The 21,296-nt window shown below is 42.3% G+C and overlaps 2 protein-coding genes and 1 pseudogene across 4 annotated transcripts; 2 read left to right on the top strand and 1 right to left on the bottom strand.

The window, feature by feature from the left end:
- The window catches only part of LOC140924802 (uncharacterized), a 451,675-nt pseudogene that overhangs the window by 338,631 nt on the left and 91,748 nt on the right, over nucleotides 1-21,296 (bottom strand).
- Nucleotides 1,767-8,684, top strand: LOC140924957 (betaine--homocysteine S-methyltransferase 1-like). The gene is made up of 9 exons (XM_073374929.1): nucleotides 1,767-1,911; nucleotides 2,800-2,903; nucleotides 3,140-3,334; nucleotides 4,366-4,513; nucleotides 5,514-5,696; nucleotides 6,441-6,571; nucleotides 7,228-7,325; nucleotides 7,903-8,035; nucleotides 8,336-8,684. Exons 1-8 carry the CDS (start codon nucleotides 1,767-1,769, stop codon nucleotides 7,997-7,999), a joined length of 1,101 nt encoding a protein of 366 aa, XP_073231030.1. The 3' UTR covers nucleotides 8,000-8,035; nucleotides 8,336-8,684.
- Nucleotides 11,807-20,859, top strand: LOC140924842 (betaine--homocysteine S-methyltransferase 1-like). Of its 3 annotated transcripts, XM_073374846.1 has the most exons (9): nucleotides 11,807-11,938; nucleotides 12,402-12,505; nucleotides 13,042-13,236; nucleotides 13,920-14,067; nucleotides 15,360-15,542; nucleotides 17,730-17,860; nucleotides 18,522-18,619; nucleotides 20,377-20,509; nucleotides 20,656-20,674. In XM_073374846.1, exons 1-8 carry the CDS (start codon nucleotides 11,857-11,859, stop codon nucleotides 20,471-20,473), a joined length of 1,038 nt encoding a protein of 345 aa, XP_073230947.1. In that variant the 5' UTR covers nucleotides 11,807-11,856; the 3' UTR covers nucleotides 20,474-20,509; nucleotides 20,656-20,674. The 3 variants fall into 3 exon arrangements, 2 of the variants coding, with proteins under 2 accessions (XP_073230947.1, XP_073230946.1); XR_012164348.1 differs by lacking the exon at nucleotides 20,656-20,674 and having other exon boundaries at nucleotides 17,730-17,864; nucleotides 20,377-20,428; XM_073374845.1 differs by having other exon boundaries at nucleotides 20,377-20,859.

Here is a 21,296-nt window from a genome sequence, read left to right as displayed (position 1 = left end):
CACAATAACTGATGATTCTGGATAGTCTGTTATTTATACATACTGTGGTAATATATTTACCGGGGGCATGTTTTTAGTTTTACAGAGTTTGTTACAATTATGAGAATAAACGCCTTTCTCTTTTAAACGCCTCCTATTAATTTTGGCGCCCTTGCTTGTGTAACAAAAATTAAATAGACGCCCCGGGTGCCTATTAAATCATTCACGGTATTGTATTTTACATGAAATACTGTAGAAATTTGCAGAGTCATTTGGCTGGTTGTCATGATCAATTAGCTTCCACGAGCAACCAAACTAAACCAGGAAGCGTAATCATACAGACTTATATTCATTTATATTAGGTCGGTACGGGTTGATCATTTTTCCACCTTTATGTCGAACAAATTGCTAACCAATTTCTTGCATCATGTTGCGAGGATAGAAGTTTGTTCCTACCACAGGATTTTGTCTTATATATTAAAGGGTTACTTCATAGTCCGTCATACAAGGGCAGGAGAGGGTACATGCCCCTGTTTTACGCACCATAACGCTCCCAAGTCCTGCGGTCCTAAGGAATTGCTAGTTCCAAAACCGTTTTTCCACCCAACAGTCCCAACTCGATCCAGTCCTACCCTGCCACTGCATTCTGCAAGATCATCCAGGATCATCAGTCAGCCCAGAATCAGCGCTGGAAACTAACAGATCTTTGTTATGGCAAATGAAAAAAGGGTTAGTGGAAGGACTCCAAAATTGCATTACTGATGATGCAAACATGCAGTGTTTGTAAGGGTCATTTTAAGATGGGTGGAAGACATGTCACAAAATGCTTGTATCGTGAAATGTTTAGCCACATAGATCGTTTATCTGAGCTTACTTTTGTTTTCTATCAAATAAGCCTGCATTTAAAGGGAGAGAGAGGAATTTAAACCATCATAGAGCTGACAGTTTCTATCTTTCACAAAAGAGTCTCCGACGTCTAAAACCTGTTTCAACACGCGCGTAGCGTGACTTTCCCAAAACCAACCTCCCCTTAATTAATGCAGAAAAGCTTAAAAATAATTTTTGAGCCAACAGCTAGAGCCTCTCTTTCGCAGTACAGTTTTCGAATTTTTCGACACACATGTAGCGTGGCTGCTAACAGTATGTCTCTTTTACCGGTTTTGTATTCCAACGTTTTCCACACGCGCATCGCGTGACTGAGGCATTCGACACACGTAGAGCACTTGACTGTGAAAATGCAGTCACTCGCGTTTCACTATAATCTAATTTAGAGAATTTAGAACAATATGACGCGATTTACAGCAAAGGAAATGGAACATTACAGGCCAAAATGGACGGCAGGCATTGGCTGGCACCATGTGGGGGTACCTCTTTCCACCTGAAATATATGAAGAAATAAACACGTACACTTTCGTTTCTCTTATTTTCTTCACCTGACACAGCCGTGGGTGGGAGGGGGGAGGTAAAGTGTGAGGGTTTTGATAAAAATGGAATAGTCCCTGTGGGGGCTTAAGTGATAGATATGTGCAGTAGCGGATCCAGGGGAGGGGCCTGGGGGCCCACCCCCCCCCCCCCACCTTATTTTTAGACTAAACTGAGGCCCAAAGAGCTGGAAAAAAATTTTTTTTGAGACTGCCCCCCCCCCCCCCCCCCCTATCTGAAGGTCTGGATCCGCCACTGACTTGGTGCAAGAAAAAAATTGGCAGCTGCAAAAATTTATTTTCACATAGAAAAGGATTCAATTCATTATTGTAATCAACTTATTTCTTGTTTTAAAATGTCAAACAATGTTACAGCATTGTATACTAGAACGGCTTAATGCTGGAGAAGTGATAGTAGGGGATGGTGGAATGTGCCATGCTCTGGAGAAACAAGGTTATGTGAAAGCAGGACCTTGGACTCCTGAGTGTACAGTGGAACACCCTGAAGCTGGTGAGAGAATGGCACAATTTCCTTGTTCCAAAACTATAAGCAGCAAGTTTATTAAAATTGCCATCATGGGTTAAATGTGGGTCATTGACTCGCAAAGAAAAAAATGGCATACTCATTGAATCAAGACTTAATTAATTTAACATGGCCCATAATTTTAAATGATGTGACCCTGCCACAGACTAATGAAAGGTGAAAATTTGAAACCCGTCATATATTCCCATAAAGTTAAGAAAGGGACACCATCCTGGGGCACATTTACCCATACCGCATATTTAAAGAGTAGTACCCCAATCAGTGGCAGGCTCATTTTTAGACCAAACACAGGCGAATTCGGCCAAGAAAAATCTTTTACAGAGAGGGTCCTCTTTATGTGCTAATATGGATGGGGACTCCCCTCCCCGCCTACCTCAAGGTCTGCATTTGCCACTGCCATCTGGCCTTTGTTATGGGCAGGAGAGCCCTGGCTTGGAGAACTAATGGGAAGAGACAAGTTGATGCTCATATATACCACTTACACATCTGGTCCAGTGGCAGATCAGTAGGGGAGGGGTGCGGGGGGCCCAGTTCCCCCCTAATTTTTCTTAGACTGCCTCCCTCCCATATCTCAGGGTCTGGATGACTGGGCCCCCCCCTTATTTGAAGGTCTGGATCTGCCACTGTGGGTACACATTTTTGCATCTACAGTGGTACCCACCTTATGACCAACTCATTTATCCAGCCACCTTGTTATTATGACCACATTCTTTTGAACCAAATGTAAATTATAAAAAACACTTTGTTTTATTATTTTGAAGGCCTGCTTCCCTTGGCCACCTCCTTACTGGCCCAACAGTGGTCATGTTATCACCAGGTTCCACTGTACTTTGTATTGAATTATATTTTCTTTAGTTCGGCAGCTACACCGGGAATTTTTGCGGGCAGGATCTGATGTTATTCAAGCATTTACTTTTACTTTGGATGATGATCTGGGAGGTGAACATGCTAAACATGGGGTTGGTATTATCTTATCATTTAATTTTTTAGGGGCCACTGTCTTACTGGGGTTCCTTAAAGAGGGGTAGCAGCCCAGAACATCAGGTTTGATCTGACCTGTACTGGGCCTTAGTTCTTTGTTTTTGGATATTCCCAATGAAACACAATTGTAAAATCAGGATTTGGATTCCCTCCCCCACCCCCCCCCCCCTAAAAAAACCGTCTTTAAAAGAATTGTTTTGAAATTTTGTTTTAGACCACCAAAATAAACCAGGCAGCATGTGACCTGGCCAAGGGCGTGGCCCAGGAGGGAGGGGCACTTTTTGCTGGATCAATCTGTCAGACTGCTTCACTGTATTCAAGTGGAGCAGGGAAAAAAGTTGTCCAGGAGAAGTTTAAAGAGCAGATTGAAATTTTCCTTCAAAACGATGTCGACTTACTCATTGCTGAGGTAAATATTGTGCAGACAGCCAGTGCTTCCATCATGTATCATGCGATCACGCAGTATTCTTGCAAATTTGACCAGAGTTTTCAAGTTTACACATCAGTTTTGTGAATTTTCTGAGACAATTAGAGATGTAAATTATCATTGTGTCAGAAGGGCACATAATTCCTAATTGTGCCACTCATCAAACTTTTCTTTGTTTCAATGCCACTTAATTTAGCTGCACAATTTTTTTCAAGGCTTCTCTGATGGCAGGCAAGTGGTATCTGTTTTAAGGCTCATCCACACTTTCTTTTTGCAATCATGCCATGTGAATCCTCTATTAAGCCCCCTCTCTCTCTTTTAAGCCCCCTGCCCCCCTCTTCCCCCCTTATTATTCTTCACTAATAAATGATAGACTGTATTAATCAATCACGACTGTAAAACTTCATTTGGACTGATCCGGGATTGTTTATTAACATGTTGGAAGGTTGAATTTGTTTTTGATCCTCGGCTGCATGACCTCCAACTCTTGTACTTGAGCTTTTCCACTTGGCATTCTAGGTCTTTATGGAAAACTGATACCACCATCTTCACTAACCTAAATAAGCCCCCCCCCCCCCCTCAAATAAGCCCCTTCGTCTCCTCTGTACCCCTCCTTCAAACGCTGGTCTAAAATCATAATATTAGGCCCCCCAGGGGGAGTTAATCAAGGGTTTTTGGTAGTTTTACATTGTCTTTTGTTTTACAAATCTGAACAGTACCAGGCTTTTTATGTTTATGGCAGAATACAGCTGTATTTTAGTGCTTGTCCCGCCCCAGAAAATTTCTTCATTGGAACCCATCACAATCACCATCCTTCCAAACAACCCAAGCCTACTCAAGCGAGAAATCATTGTAAAATATTAAATACATCTCATCTCAAATACGATACAGCTTCTGGAAGCATTTTAATGTTAAAATTAAAATGTAAATGACTTGCACACTACGTAGCCTGTGTGAAGGGAAAAGGGGACTTTTTCACGCAGGCTAAACTTTACGTACCCTTCCCCCGACAGTATTTTGAGTTTGTAGAAGAAGCTGAGTGGGTGGTGGAAGTAATGAAGGCCACAGGGAAACCAACTGCCATCACAATGTGTATTGGACCTCCTGGGGATGCCAACAATGTACCTCCAGGAGAATGCGCAGTGAGACTGGCAAGGAAAGGTAATGTGGATTGTTTAGAGCTTCATAGTTCGTATACTTTCTCGTATACTGGCAACGCCATTTGCAGCCATTAGGTATCTTAATATTAAGTAGCCTGATCGTGAGAAAACAGCCGACATTTTGTGACGCTACTGTACAACTGGTTTCCCTTCGAGATGACGTCTGAGAAACGAGCGCAGAAATTCCATACTGATGACGCATCGCTACCCAGATATCTGGTAGTGTTTTTGATTGGATGAAGGAAATTTTCAACCAATCAGAAGCACTACCCCAGATCTGGGTAATGACGCGTCATCAGTATGGAATTTCTGTGCTCGTTTTTTAGACGTCATTTCGCGGGGAAACCAGTGGTGGTGTAGCGAAATGTCGGCTGTTTTGTCCTGGTTCAATGAAGCTTCAGTAACGACGACAGCGACAGCAACGAAAACATTTGTTATAAGGTGAGTTTTAGTCTTCAATTACAGCCGTCTCCTATCTCTCAACCCCCCTTGAAGTCAGTGGAGTATCGGATACTTTGGTTTTCCCAAACTTGAATTCTTATGTATGCCTTTTCTTTCTATAGGCTGGTTTTCACTAGCAACGGAGCCGGGAACTTTTCGATCTAGTGAAAAGAGCGTTCTGATTCCGCTTACGACTCGGTCGCTTACGATAAAGTGAAAACTAGGTTGTCGAAATCGCCAGCAGAAGCAGATGAACTGAACCAATCACAAAGCGTGGGATGAGCATTGTGATTGGTTTTTCCTTCTGCTTCTGCTTCTGCTTCCGACACCGACAATCTGGTTTTCACTGGATCGTAAGCGACGGAATCATAAGCGGAGTCAGAAGAAAATGGAAACGTTCTGATTCTTCCGACTCCGATTCTGCAGCGCTTATGACTCTGCTTACGACTCCTTTTTTTTAATTTTCACTTGGTCATAAGCGCCCTTGCGACTTCTTATTATGATTCCGACTCTGACTCCGTCGCCAGTGAAAACCAACCTTATCGTTAATATACAAACAGGAGCTGACTTAATTGGAATCAACTGCCGCTTTGGTCCGGACGAGGCTCTACAGGGGATAAGACTGATGAGAGATGCGTTGGACAAGGAAGGACTCAAACCTCACCTGATGTTGCAAACAATCGGTTATCATGCACCGGATGGTGGATCCAGAGGGTTCATTGATTTACCGGAGTTGGAATTCGGTGGGTTAAACAGTCTGTCCTGCTTATTTGGCTGCAGCTCATCTCACCCCCCTGGCGTTTTCTGTAGGGTTTCATTTTCCGCCCATGTAACATTCACCCCAGCCTGTGTGCAGGACCCCCCCCCCCCTTCCTTCAAGAAAAATAGGATTTTTCCTGAGGGGATGGGGGGTCTGTACACAGGCTACATTCACCCCGGTGGGATAATCCCATGTTACAGTTATATGCAAATGCCACAGGATAGGGTACGGTTTTCGAGCTACTCCATCCCTGAATAAGCTTTTCGTTTTGGTGCCTGTTGTAGTCCTTGGATCGGGTTCTTTGGGGAGCCTGCTACTTTCAGAACTATACGATGCATTAAAAAGAACAGGAACTTCGCTGATGTTAATGCATAAACAAAACTAAACAACACTTCGTGCATTTGAACACTAAGCCAGTACTTAACGAGGGATCGAGGTCGGGATGTGAGACTGAGCCAATCATAAGTCGAGCCATCGATCGTCTTAAGACCTTTAAGCTCCAGACCTCTTTTGTTCCATATTTGGATAGCGCTATCCACCGGATAAATTACTCTCCAGTAGATAAGTTTTAGGGAAACCAGTTTCGTTATCCGTGGGGTAGAGATCTAACCAGTGGATATAGCTTTATCTACCATTTGATTGGAGCATTTAAAGATATTTCCATAGTTTTTGTTCTCGTATAGTCATTCTGTGGCGAGCAAGTTTAATTTTATCCGCTTTCCTTTAGCTCTAGAGCCTCGTACCTTGACTCGCTGGGATGTGCATAAGTACGCTCGACAGGCCTATGATTTAGGAGTCAGGTATATTGGCGGATGTTGTGGATTTGAACCATACCACATCAGGGCTATCGCGGAAGAGGTTGGTTCCTTTAAAGTGATTTATGTCTACCTTGTGAGCAGAAGTTTCTCTCTTGCATGACTTTTTGTCGTTCGTGAATGCTTAAGGCCATGCCAAAAAGAAACCTCGGTCAAAAAGAATTATGTCTAATCCTTACCCAGTTAAGGAAGACAGCCGTTTAGGTGATGGAGTGTGGTGCGAAGTCTCGCTTTTTCCCCCTACGCGCACACATCTACATCTACATAGGAGAAGGGGGGAGGGGGGTCCTACAAAAGGTATACCCATCACTGCAATACATCTCTTTGCACCTTTCCCGTAATCTGAAGGCCTGGAACTTTACACTAGTTGCTACAACCAGTTGCAAAAATGTTGAGACACACCCACGAAAAAACGATCTTTCTTGCTTCAAATCGCTGCTGGTTACAGGTCTGTGAGATATAATACTGACCTCCCTCCTCCCTCCCATTCAAAGTTGTTCCTCCATAAGGGGCAGAGGAACATCACAAGCACAAGATCATGGACAGGCCATTTATGCCAATCTCAAGTACTTTTGCAACTGGTTGTAGCCTTCACTTGGGCTCCTCATAAATTTTTTTCTAAAAACTTTTAGAGTGACTTGTGAGACAAATGTTACCTCAAATGTTATTCTGTGAGTTATGTGTCTGGTTCTCCTTCAGCTTGCTCCAGAACGAGGCAGGTTACCTGCCGCTAGTGACAAGCACAGTCCCTGGGGAGAAGCACTTAAACATCACGCGGTAGCTGAAATTCGTGAAAGGTACGTACATCTGATAGGGCACTGGGGAAAGTTAAAGGCCGCCATTTACTTTAACCGCGTTCTAAAGTGTCAGAAGTCTAAAGCGTTTTTCCTATTATCTCATACCGAGATTTCTTTTGCTGCGGAGTGGAAACACAAGCAAGGATGTATAAAAGAGAAGTTTAATGTCACAAATTCTTAATTTTACTCAAATGATAAGCGTCTTTTTTCTTGAGCAAATGGCATGAAATGGCACAGAGGTGGCACGGACAATTTTGCAGTTCTAGTTTTCAGCCATTTGCGGAAGGAAACACTGGTGTAGAAAGATATTCAAACATTTTGATAAATATGGCTTAAAAACACTGTATTACTGATACACAGGAGAGGATAAAGCCTTATCCTATCTTGAAATACATTAAACTGTTTAATATATTACGAATACGGTGTTAATTTATGAAATGTTTTAAACAGTGAAAATAATATCCTTAGCTTTGAAGAGTTTTTTGGGGCTTTTGCAATTTCTCTCGTTTGACTGTGGTCAATCATTTACCATTTTGACTCACTCCTCTGACACATTATATGTTTGGTTTTATTTCAGAGCTAACCGAGCCTACTGGGAGAATCTAAAACCAGCCAGCGGCCGTCCGTTTTGCCCTTCTTTTAGTGGTCCTGGAGGAGCTGGAAAATCACAGTGATGACAAAACCATGTTAAAAAAAGTTATCTTAGAGTACCGTGAAATTCCGAAAATAAGCCCCCGGGCTTATATTTCTCAAAGGCCCCTTTTTAGGGGCTTATTTTTGGAGGGGCTTATGTACGGACGGAAATTTGCGTTTCAAAATTGACTGGGCTAGCTTATAGTTAGAACGAAATTTATCATTTTTGCTTTGTTTTACTTTGTATTCGAGCGCAAATTCCAAGTACAAGCCTCTCGGGGGGCTTATATTCGGAGGGGCGATTTAACGGAGGGTTTTTTACGTCGCGATTTTGGGGGCTTATATCTGGAGGGGCTTATTTTCGGAATTTTACGGTATTTTTAAAATTAAAAAATGAAGAAAAGCTAGCTCTTTATCATGCCATCGCGCGATTTTAATTGTGTTAAAGAAGCGACTTTGATCAATTCATAAGCTAGGTTTAAGGTTCATTTCAACGTAGGTATTTCGAGAACGGACCTTTGAAGCCAGGGTACACATTTTGTAAAGCACAACTGTGAACGGTTTACTAGATCCCGGTGACTATATATGTTCAGGATCTTGTTTGGAACTTGTCCAGACGATAGAGGCCTTGTTAGCCGTGGTAGCTTTGCCTTATTTAGAATACCAGAAACAATACTCTGAATACTGTTGACATAAGCATACCAACAAACCAGCAGATAGATCTTGTGTGCTGCATGTCTTTCTTCAGCCCCAATTTAATCAAAGTCCCAAAAGTCTCTCCTTCAAAAGTATGTAACCTGAAACTGTGATACTTTGCAGAAATACAGTGCATTTGAAATTGAAGAACTAGTCAGATTTGAATTCTCAAATTTCGTTTTTGTGACGTCACAACTGATGACGCCACAAATCCTCGCTTCAAGATGTTCTATTTTAATAACCTGAAACCTGAAACCTGTAACCTGAAACTGTAATACTTTGTAGAAGTACAGTGCATACAAAAGTGAAGAACTTGTCTTATTTGAATTCTCAAATTTCATTTTTGTACATCTGATGGCGTCACAAATGCGAGCTTTGTGTGTATGGAACAGGCTTCGTCCAGAAACAGTAAATGTTAGCTCTGTTAAGCTACACTGTATTTATATCACATATGCAGACTACCGTGCACTCACCATATCAGCTAAAGATGATATAACCGATCAGCAATTTTTCTTCCCCCCCTTAATAGCTCTTCTGTAGTATTAGCTAGGACTATTTTAGGAACCGGAGATATTCGGCACGAAGGGCGGAAAAACAAATTTTTTGACACCGACCCTTCCCCTAATCTCAGGGTCTGGATGACTGCCCCCCCCCCCCCCCCCCGCCCCTTATCTGAAGGTCTGGATCCAGCGATTCTCCTCATTTTTAGCCTGCAGTGCAGGCGTATTTTGGGTGGGCGAAACCTTGTTCGTGTTCGTAATATATTGTAGCCGCCATCTTTGATTTTATGACAATGGAAGATTGGGGAGAGTTCAAATAGTAACCCTTACGGTTGGTGTGAGGGCGAAAGAAGGAAAGGGGGGAGGGGGAGGGGAGAAAATCAGCACGGCACTTTCGCGAGCAAATTGAGCGCTCAAAGAAAACGCCTGCACTGCAGGCTACCTTATTTTCCATGAACACATTTTATTAACAGGTCAAAGCTGCCCCGCGATACTACACTAGGTTTTTAAAACAAGTTTTAAAAACAGAACGAACTATTCTACAGAGGAGGCGGAGTTTTTTTCAAAGTGGGGCTGTGGGCTCCTCTTTCACTCCCCCATTTTCATAACCCTGTTCAAGAAACGTTTTACAACTTTTTATTTCGCCTGAGCGTGATGCTGACAAAACGATTTATCACGAGAAAACGTTAGGGGCTATGCCTCCCCCCCCCAATTTTTGTTGCCCCCCCCCGGCCCCCACTGCCCCGCCATCCATGTTGTAGGAACATTTAATCTTTTTTAGTCCATTCGTTACAGACGTTGTGTATCATGCAAATAGCTTGCATGAGTAATAAAATGAAAGAACGCCTAATAAACACAGTATCATTTTAAAGGTAGGTGAGGGTAGATCATTTTTTCCCTTCTATGTTGCAAAAATTTAAGCTAGCTAAATTTTATGCAGCATGTTTCGCCGCAGACTTTTGTTCCACAAAAGGATTTTTTCATGAAACGGTTATGTCATTCGTGGGTACATGTCCCCGTAGTTACGTCCTCATGACCCGCTCCTCAGTTCCTAGTCCAGCAGTTCTCCACTTCCACGCAAACTCGATCCAGTCCTACATGGTCTTCTAAACGACCATCATCTGACTGTCATCTGAGGTTGCAAATAGCTGCAAGCTAACCGATCTTTGCCATGGCAAATGCCAAAAAGGTTAGTACATGGATCTAAAAATAATTATATTATTGATAGTGCAAACATGTAGCCGTTGCAAACTGCAACTGTGCAATATTATAAAGGACATACGACACGCAGCTATTGAAAGGCAGTGTGATGTACTCAGTCTGTTGGCTTGCATACGTACAGTATGAAATATTCAGTAGCCGGAGTCACCACATCACTTTTTTATCACTTTTGTGCAGTTTTATTCACACTGATACGTTCAACTGGTATGGCTAGATGATCCCATCTTTGTAGAGAACATTTTAGGGAAACGTCAAGCTAAAAGGTCATCCCGCCATCTTATGTATTATGAAGCCCTCTCAGGTTAAATTGGGTGGGCATTACCCTGGTCTGAATTTCAAAACCCGTTGTTTCATGTATTGAAAAGAAATCAATGTTCCATCGACATTGTACTATTGTTTTTGGGCTTGTCTTCATCACTGTCCATTTGCAACCCATCTTTGTGTTGTGTGTCGCCATTTCATTGTCTTATGTTGCATTTTCAAGGCCATGTCACATGTCTGACCATTCCCCTAGGTAGCCCAAAGGAGAAGTTGCAGGGGCAGGAGGCAAGGATTCCTGGAATTGTTTCAAGCGGTCTTGTCGTGAGGGTGGAGTCTTAGAGAAATTCTCTGCGTGTGTTCTCACATAAAGTGTCCCCTTAGTTAACACAATATTGCCAACAGTTGGAGAATGTATCAGTTTACATGAAAAAAAAGCTTGTATTTATTTATAGGCGTACAGTAGAGGATGTAGATATTGAGGAGAAAGGAGAGGGGTGGGTAGTACATACCTGTTAGGTTAATTAAGGGAGTGCCCTCAATCCCAGGGTGTCCATACCTGTCTTTGGAGACAACAAAATTTACAAAAAATAATGAAAGTGCTCCTGGGCTGAAACAGTTCTATAAGCATTTAAATTCCCTGCTTCTGACTGGCTAGCCTGCAAACACAGTAGCCTCCCATGCAGACGTTCTTGGGGCTTGTCATGCTTTTCTCCTTCACAAACGTCTGCTGAAATGAACAGCCACTTCTGGTCATTGATACCTACCAGTCAGGGCCGACTTGTTCAAAGCTGTGTTAAGATAACCCAGGGTTAGTGCGAGATTTGAATTCAGATATGAAAGCTTAAAAATCATTTCAGTTTTAATTCTTTTTGTCTACAAGTTGATGATTGGAAGCTTTAAAAATAACAGAGAAAGTTATCTGAGAAAATGCTTTTGAACACAAGAAAAAGAAACCTAGTGGGTTAAATTTAATCCCAGGTTAAGGGCTAATCAGCCTTCAAACAACTTGGCCCAGAGAAATGAATGTAAGACCTCAGACCCTCTGCATGGGAGGCTTGCAAACACATCTGTCTCTCAAATTTCTCCTGTGTTCTTGCTGAGTGATAAAAGGCAGCTGTATTCACAGTTTGTTGCCTTGTAAGCTGTGTTCCTTCAACCTGTTTTAGCTTGGTATACTGGAAAGGCTTAATGCTGGTGAGGTCATAGTAGGGGATGGTGGAATGGCGCATGCTTTGGAGAGGCGTGGATATGTAAAAGCAGGACCTTGGACTCCAGAGTGTACAGTGGAACACCCTGAAGCAGGTCTGTAAAACAGGATGGTATTTTTTATCTTCTGCCTGATGCTTTTGGAACTATCTATTCTCTAATCATTGCCACAATCACCGGGGAACAATCAGGGAAAAGTCAGTGAGTTTTGGCAAAGTCAGTGAAGAGGCACACTTTTTACTTTCAGCTTTTTATCACAGGAATATTTTTAACTGTCAATGACCTGACCCCGGTTGTTTTAAAAACTTTGGATAGTGCTATCCAGCAGATAAAATTTATTCAGTGGATAGTGTTATCCAAGGTTTGAACAACCGGGGCCTGCAGTAGAATATGAAGGAATAAGATGAGTTTTACACCCAGGGAGGAACATTTCAACTTATTTTTACCAATCAGTAAAACTGTGACCTGCACTCATGACCTGGTGTGGAAGGTGGTTCATAAAAGAAACCTCAGGCAAGGCAAAAAAATAATGTTTTAAAACGTTTTTTCACTTCTTCAGTTCGACAGGTTCACCGAGAATTTCTTCGGGCGGGGGCTGATGTAATTCAAGCATTTACTTTCTCCATGGATGATGACCTGGAAGGTGAACATGCTAAATATGGGGTGAGTAATTTAAGTATTTGCTTTGAAAGCTATTTAAGGTCCTCTCCACATGTATCCTGATACTTTCGAAAAGGGAGATTTTTTCTCCATAATATTTTTCAGAAAAATGCACATCCACAAGTTGCATTATTAGAGTCATTTTTGCCCATCCACCTATTAAACACACTAAAACAAATGTAAATATGATAGTATCCCTTACAAAGCATGCGTAATGCTATTGGTATTTGATGACATCATCATATTTGGAACCCTCCATTTTAGTCCATCCACAGGCAAACTAGAAGCTGCTCTCTGATGGAGACCATTTTTTAAAAAGCATGTTTTTGGTGCTTGAAAAATTATGTGTACATGTGGACAGAAGGCTAAAATGGAGGGAAAAAATCTTTGTATCCAGGTATTTGTGGACAGGGCCTAAAATAAAGGTGTAGATGTCTCTCTTCCCCAGAAGTATAAAGAGCAAGGAGAGCAACATATTAATGTGGTCATAAAACAAGCCACATTAAAATATTCAGCCAGTTTTCTGAACTTTCTTTCAGGCCTCTAAGATAAACCAGGCAGCATGTGACCTGGCCAAGGGCGTGGCCCAGGAGGGAGGGGCACTTTTTGCTGGATCAATCTGTCAGACTGCTTCACTGTATTCAAGTGGAGCTGGTAAAAAGGCTGTGATGGAGAAGTTCAGGCACCAGATGGAAATTTTTGTTGAAAAAGATGTGGATTTGATTATTGCTGAGGTGAGCCACTATATAGAAATTATAGTCTCAAAAAATAAACTGGTCCATGAAAATGCTGTTACCTACTCCGGGCTATGGGCTCTGGTGATTTTTGTATATTCATCCAGCCAGTAATAAGCAGAGGTGTGGGAGTACAGACACAATTCAGGCTTCTCATTGAAGGTCAAAAAGCTCTTGCTCCAAATCTCTAATGCTGGTACTTGGTTAAGTTTCATGTGATAGAAGGTCAAAACAGGGGTGATCGGATAATTATAAGAGATAGAAGGTACAAACGCGCATGATCAGATTGCATTCTAAACATTCCATTTTTATTAGGGGAAGGCCAAACAAATGCTGGCGACATAGTTATGTGCCAAGCATGCAAAATAGCAACATGGAGATTAGCATTGCAGGCCCCTCTTGTTGCCCACATACAATTGAAATATTAATCACTTTGCTGAATTTAGCATCAAATTAAATAACATACAATGTGCAGGATTGTCAAAAAGTTTTGAAGTAGATGGCTGAGTTGTCAAAGTAAGCAGCCAGTCCAGGGATATTTTATTTAAAAAACGCTATCCATAAAGAAATGCCAAGCAAAGTAGCTGGCCGATTCTAACCAAGTAGGCGGCGATTTTTTGACGGCAGCTGGCTACTTTTGACAACCCTGATGTGCCCCTTAATTGTTTTCTCCTGGCAATCAGTTTTTCAGTATAGTTGAGGAAGCTGAGTGGGCAGTAGAGGCAATGAAGGCCATAGGGAAACCAATGGGCATCACCATGTGTATAGGTCCTAAGGGGGATAAGAATAACGTATCTCCAGGAGACTGTGCTGTCAGACTGGCAAGAGCAGGTATGATGTTGTTGAGATGTTTATAATAAATCCTTGTAGATCGCCAGTGTTGGGAATTTTTTGGTGTATCTTTATTCCTAACTGGAAACAGGCTTACTGCAGCCACCAGTCATTCCAGCTGTCACAATAATAGCCATTTTACCAGTCAGATTGGGTACCTACTTGACACAGCTCCCCCTGAACTTGATTTAAGTCAGTCCTATGTTTAGCCTGCGAAAACATCCGTTTCTCCTCGCTTTTCGCCGCCAGGGACGTTTCGAAACGTCCCATCGGCAAAGAGCGAGGAGAAACGGATGTTTTCGCAGGCTATCCTATGTTCTTCTAGCCTGCACAACAGACTAAACTCTGGTTAAGTCCCTCTGCGAAACAGCACCAAAAGCCTTGTCCTGGGTCCTGCTTGAACAGCATGACAAAAGTGGAGTACAATGGTCTATGGGTATATTGAAGTACTCATCTTAGTATGAATAGTTTATTAAAACTCTCTTGCAGTAAAAAAGAACTGAATTATCGAGTACATTTTACAATCTTAAGGCAACTATTATCTAGAGTATAGTAATTTCCAGTTATAACAATGAAAATAACAATTGAATCACTTAAAAAAATTCAAATGTAAAGAAGTCCTCCACTCTCTTTGTCCTACAGACCTGCATGTTCCGCAAAAGATAATACTTTTGTGTTTTCTGCCTTAAGGTGTAGTTAGGCGCGTCCAGAAGTGGGCTGGGAAGTAGGTGGTGCTTTCGCCACATATTTGTAGCACAAGAGTACTCTTCTATCATCTAACCTATCTAGTTTACCTAACTGTAAGGCATGAGCATATGACTCTGCCTCAGGGTAGATTATGTTAAGCGCCCTTTTTTGCACTCGCTCTATGGCTTCTGACAGGTAAGCAGGGATGTTCTGCCAGACTGGTACAGCATACTCTAAAACTGGCCGGACTGTGCTAAGGTATATCCTCAAGATGTTGGGTGGCTCACCCTGGCTCTGCGGAGAACTCTAAGGGAGTATAACTTCTTACAAGCTTTCTTAATAATGTAATCAACATGGCAGTTCCACTTCAGGTCATTGTCCGTAATAACTCCTAAGATCTTATAGGCATTGACACGCTTGATGACATTGCCGCCAATTATTATCGGGTTAATGAGACAATTATTAGAGTTGCGTAGGAAATTAATATGCATTTCTTTACACTTGGTTGGATGAAGTCTCATATTATGAGCAATGGCAAAATTGTGAATGTCTGAGGCCAATTGCGTACAATAAAGTTCTTAAAGTAGTTGTAACATCTCTTGTAGGAGCTGATATTATTGGAGTCAATTGCCGCTTTGACCATAACTTGAGCTTACAAACAATAGGACTGATGAAAGAGGCATTAGATAAAGAAGGGCTTACAATTCACCTGATGATGCAACCAGTTGGTTACCTAACACCAGATGCAGGTCCTATGGGACTTGCTGCCCTCCCAGAAGCCCCACTAGGTAAGGTTTATAAATGGGCTCTCTTATTGGTTGAAAAGGCATGCTTTATGAGAGTATAAAACGCTGTGTTTTGATACAGCTTAAAAGCTGTATCATCATCTCCCAGTAGTTTGTTTTTAAAATTAGTAAGTAATGTGTGGGGAATTTAAATCAAAAGGCTTGACTGTGCTCTGTGCTGTTGTTCTTCGCATGCCCTAAGCGTACGTGCCAACTCTCCCAGATTATCCGGGAGTCTCCCGGATAAGGCACTGATCTCCCACTCTCCCGTACCGGTCACCATATCTCCAGGATAAAATCATCTTACGAGCTTTTCTGTGCCTTAGTTTGAGATTTAGCCAACTTTTAGCTCAAAACTTGAATTTTTCTTATTCGCAGTACGGTTTCTGGGGCATTTCTCTGGCATCAAAACGATGATTGCGAATTTAGATAGTATAATGTCCTAAGTCATTCCCATTGGGGGCTTGGTCAATTTGTCGGAGGTGGGGAGGGGGGGGGTCCGTTTAAATTCCAGGGGGGGAGTGGAAAAAGAGAGTCTCCAGAGGTTGGCATCTCTGCCTAAGCAGGGTAGTACAAACTGCGAACATAGAGATCAGATAAACCTTGTATTAAGGGCAGGTTATTTGGTGTTTGGATGGGTGGTTCTCATAGGAGGTGGTCACACTTGAAGGTTCGACTGTATGACAGTTTTCCACTTTTCCTACTTTACCTAAGACGTAAATTGAGAAGCATTTTATTCTTCAGTGTGACAGGATTGCTTGTTTGCACGTGACGTCACGGCGGCCATGTTGGTGGTCAAACAAAAGCATTTTTCCTCTTCTGGGTTTCATGTAAATCTTCGAGAAAAAAATATGTTGTATTGACCCCCAACGTGCCACGTGGTTGCAAACCACGAATATCGTTCGCGGAGTGAACAATAGGGCCATTTATACGAGGAAAAATAAGACGCGAACTTTCCGTATAAACGGCACATTTGGTCTAAAATAAGACGCGACTTAGCTAAGACGCATGTTATTTTAGAACAGCCCTTAACACCTGTTCTTAGATAAGACGCGGTTGTAGCTAAGACGAGAAAAACTTCGTATAAATGACCTTCGCGTCTTACACAAGACGCGGACGCATAGTACGCAAGCGTTAGTTTTTGGCGGGAAAATTATCGCTTGTCCCGCGGTGGACTGGTAGGCCACTGGCGGGGAAAAATTGTTTAAATTACAACGCGTTTTCGTTTCCTTTTCTATTCTGCTTTATTTTTTTCTTCGCTCAAATACAATGAGCACGCCGTTAAAGGTAAAAAGAAACACTTGGTCCATCGCGGAGGAAAAGATTTGTTGTTATTATGTAAGGAGAAGGCGATAACAGACCTCCTGGACAAATGCGTGACATCTGCTGGTGTAAGCAGACCCTTTTATCTTTAAACTGTCACAATTTATATTAACTAATCAAATTGCTATCTTCGTATTGTAAACTTACACTTTAAAAGTAAGTTTAAGTATACAGAAGACTTAGATAAGACATGCTCGTATAAATGGTCCAGTTCGCGTCTTATGTAAGACGCGTCTTATTTTTCCTCGTATAAATGGCCCTAATGGAATTAACGTTAGCAGGGCTAACAAAAAACTCAAGTTATACAATGGGTATGTAAACTGGAAAATACATCACTGTAGGGTAGGGGTGTTTGCCCACTAGCTAGTCTAAATTTTAGGTCAGCAAAATCGAGGTGAACGTGGTCCTGTGTTTAGCAACAGTTTGTGACTCCCAGTCCCTTTTTATTTTGGGTGAGTAATAGCGAGCTTAAGCAATGGCGACGGCGATGGCAGTGAGAACGTCTTCAAAAAACAATGAATTTCGTTAGCAAAACAGGAACTTTTCACGTGCAGCACGCTTTTTTGGTACATTTTTTTGCCGTCACTGCACGACTACAACTTTTCACGCTTTATGTAGGACGTAAACAAGCGACGACGAAATTTTCTTTCTTTAACCGAACTTGAATTTTGTTCTGAGGAATTCAACTCCAAGTGAGTTCGCCCACATCTGAGTAAGTAAGTGAGTTGGATTAATCGCGAAGAGGATCGAAAGAGCGCGAATTTCGCCGCTGTCGCCGCAGTCGCCATCATTCGATCTTAAGATCCCTAATTTCACCTGTAAAGACAAGTGCTAGTTTATTTACGTGATTATCACCATTTCTTTTAGCTATGGAACCTCGAAAGGTAACTCGCTGGGACGTGCATAAGTACGCTCGACAGGCCTATGATTTAGGAGTCAGGTATATTGGCGGATGTTGTGGATATGAACCATACCACATCCGGGCTATCGCTGAAGAGGTTGGTAAGTTTTCCAGATACTTTTACTAAGTAAGAGTGTAAACCTTGAATACAGATTAATGTTTGCCAAATATTCGTTGGCTAACAAGATATCAGTCAAAATGTGCGATGGCTGATACGGTTTGCCAATCAAAACTGAGATATACCACACACCCTTCCTTCAAAGTTAAGTGGTTGGTCAGGCTCCCCACGGATTAAAACTAGAATTCCATGTACAGTGTAACCCATTTCATCAATAGAGATTGTGCCAAAAACGTTGAAGGTCCCGTGAACAACAATTCCCTTCTGGTTTGTATACTGATTAGTTTTTGTTGATTGACATAAAATCATGATTGATAACCCTATGATATGCTACAACCAGCTACAAAAATGTTAAGACACTGTCGGAAAAATCGGCCTTTGTCACTTAAAATTGCTGCCAGTCACTCATCTCTCATATATAACGTTTTCCCTTCCCTCCCCTTCATTCAACGTTGTTCCTCCAAGTTTTGAGCATGGTCTTGTATTGCTAGCAACTTTGAAAATGGGGGAGGGGGAATCACAAACAAAAGTTTGGGACAGGCCATGTAAGCCCAAATAAGTTCCAGCCTCTCAAGTATCTTTAAACTTTACTGGTCTTACTGTGCCCTGGTAGCAACTGTAATCCTTGTTTTCGTTTCAGCTGGCACCTGAACGAGGCAGGTTACCCGCCGCTAGTGACAAGCACAGTCCCTGGGGAGGGGCACTCAAACATCACGCGGTCGCTGAAATCCGAGAAAGGTAAGACCCATAAGGAACTGAGTATCACCAGGGACTTACGTCGACCGGAAGTGAGGCTCTTTTCCCTTTAACCCTTTAAGTCCCAATGGTGACCAACATCAATTTTCTCCTAACGATTCCCATATATTTTCAAGAGATTATGTTATGAGAATTAATAAAATGATCACCAAAGAGATATGCCTTGATCTTTTATCAAATTCTCTCAACACATTCTTTATAAAAATGTATAGAGATCAGTTTAGAGAAATTGTATGTGGATATTTGGGCTTAAAGGGTTAACATGCCTAAACGCTACCAAAATTGTATCCGCTAAGTGTCTTTACTCTTATCTAGATGAATTACACGAAAATTTGGGTAAAACCACTGCCCTAGAATGAAAAACGTCCACTTCCGTTTGACGTTCGTCTATAACCCGTACTCCGCATTGCTTGGACGATGTTTCCATGTGATGAACCATCACCCGGTTAGCAGCGATCTGCCGAGCGGGATGCCGCTGGTTCAAACCCCGGCCAGGACAACTCTCAGGGTCTTTAAATAACTAATGCTACATTAAAACAGGCAACAAAAAACGTGCAACCACCGCTTTACCGTCGCCGTTTGGACGTGTCTTGCAACAAATGGGGTTTCAAGGTTTTATTTACCTGGGTGGTAAAACGCGCAACATGGCTATTCAACTCATTTTGCAACAATGTTGCAAAACAACTTGCACGTCGTTTGTTGCCCGTTTTACCGTAACTTAAGGAGAAAGTGCTACCTTTGTGAAGACATCTGCAAACATTTAGACTTTCTAATCTTCTTGGATAAGGTCGAAAAACCGTTTCCCCATCTCAGAACCATTGTTTTGTTAAGGATCCCGTGTGCTTATCAGTGGCGGATCGAAACCTTCAGCTAGGAGGGGCGGGGGGAGGAGCGGTCATCCAGACCCTGAGATAAGGAGGCCCGGTCTCAAAATTTTTTCGGCTCTTCGGGCTTCAGTTTGGTCCACAAATAAGAGGGGGGACGGGGCCCCTCCCCTGGATCCACCACTGGCTCTTCTGTGTAGGTGACGTTCTCGAGGCGACCGCAACCTCGTTCCCAGGGAACGAGGTTGAGACGGACGGCCTCCAAAACTCGCTCGAATCACGTGACCCGAAACGCATCGGCCGTGCGCAATAATGAGGCCTAGGAACTAGGCAAGTGGTCTATCTCAAATTCAGTTTCACATTGGGGGGTATTACTTTATTAATGCAAGCTGCGCCACAAGCAAAAGGTTGCTTACAATTTACAATTTGTAATTTACAGTATCGGGAACCTGAGCAAATAATAGAGATCTTTTGATTCGGGGAGGAGAACTACTACTGGAGAATTGTTCGCATATTCTCAAAAAATAGAAACCCCGGAAAGCTTCAATGTACTTTTGATTCACCAGAAAAGTCAAAAGCACTGTTATCTTTATTGAAGGAGGGTTAAGCCCTATCCAAATCGCAAAATGATGAACCTTCTGACATTTGATAACTTGTTTCCGCCACTACGACATTTCCGCTAAAACCCGTGGAACAACGACGACGGCTACCACGTTTTCCCGCCAAAATGACGCTGATTCACGCTCGCGAGCACTATTTAGTGTGAGAAAATCTCGTACTCATAGTCGTCTTTGTCTTAAGGTCTTAAGATCTGGAATGAGACGATTAGCACGATCAAGTTGAGACCAGGCTTGTGAGAGAGGGATAGAGAGTAGTCTTGAGTAAAAATTGTGACCTTTTTTTGCTTATTTACAGAGCTAATCGAGCCTACTGGGAAAATCTGAAACCGGCCAGTGGTCGTCCATTTTGTCCACCGCTAAGCGGCTCGGGAAGATTTGGGCTATTACAGTGACGTCAAGATCTTGTTTACTTGCTAATTATATTTGAGGTTAGTTAAACATGAAAGTATTTTTATTAGGTAAGTCATGAAAAAACTTTAGCCGTTAGAACTGTTTTTTAACCTTAAAAGTATTTTTGTTAGTTGTGCACACTAATTGCCCTATCAAAATTTCTTTTTATTTATCAATTATTAAGAGGATATGATAAATCAAATGGTGGAGCTGACGCGGTCGTCTGGCAGTCGCGTTGTTTCCTTGAGCGTGTTATTCTTATAGTGGTTCAGACGGCCTCGATTTAGGGGACGATTGGAAGGATCGAGGCTAACCGACTGGTTATATGAAAACCAGCTGATGTGTACAGCGTTTTCACATGACGTCATAGCGGCCATTTTGGTGTTCCAAAACAACGAAACGGCGGCCATGTTGGTGTTCTAAGTCAATCTTGTGGGAGTTGAACTCTTTTCAAATGTAAACACTTTCTTTTGTTCCAATAAATTTGCATAGATGCTGGCCACGTGAGTGAAAACGCTCTATTCTTATCAGCTGTATCCAGGAAATCGCCCGATCGTGCGGATCTTCTTGCATGGCGTGAAGGTGTCCCATGTAATCCTAGTCTGCTACACAGCCGTTTTTAGTCTCGTCACGCAACGCTCCTCCCCACAGGGCGTGTGGGGAGGAGCACTGCGTGACGAGACCAAAAACGGCTGAGTAGCAGACTAATGTAATCCTCCCTCGTATGAAAATATTTGAGATAACTCAAAGATACCGACAAACTGAACCATTATGTCAAAATGAGCCTTCGGACAAGAAAACGAAAACTTTAAACATGGGTACCTG

The sequence above is a fragment of the Porites lutea genome, chromosome 14 (assembly GCF_958299795.1).
Source record: "Porites lutea chromosome 14, jaPorLute2.1, whole genome shotgun sequence".
NCBI lineage: Eukaryota > Metazoa > Cnidaria > Anthozoa > Scleractinia > Poritidae > Porites > Porites lutea.
The sequence above is the reverse complement of the archived record's forward strand: the minus strand, read 5'-3'. Positions and strand labels throughout refer to the sequence as shown.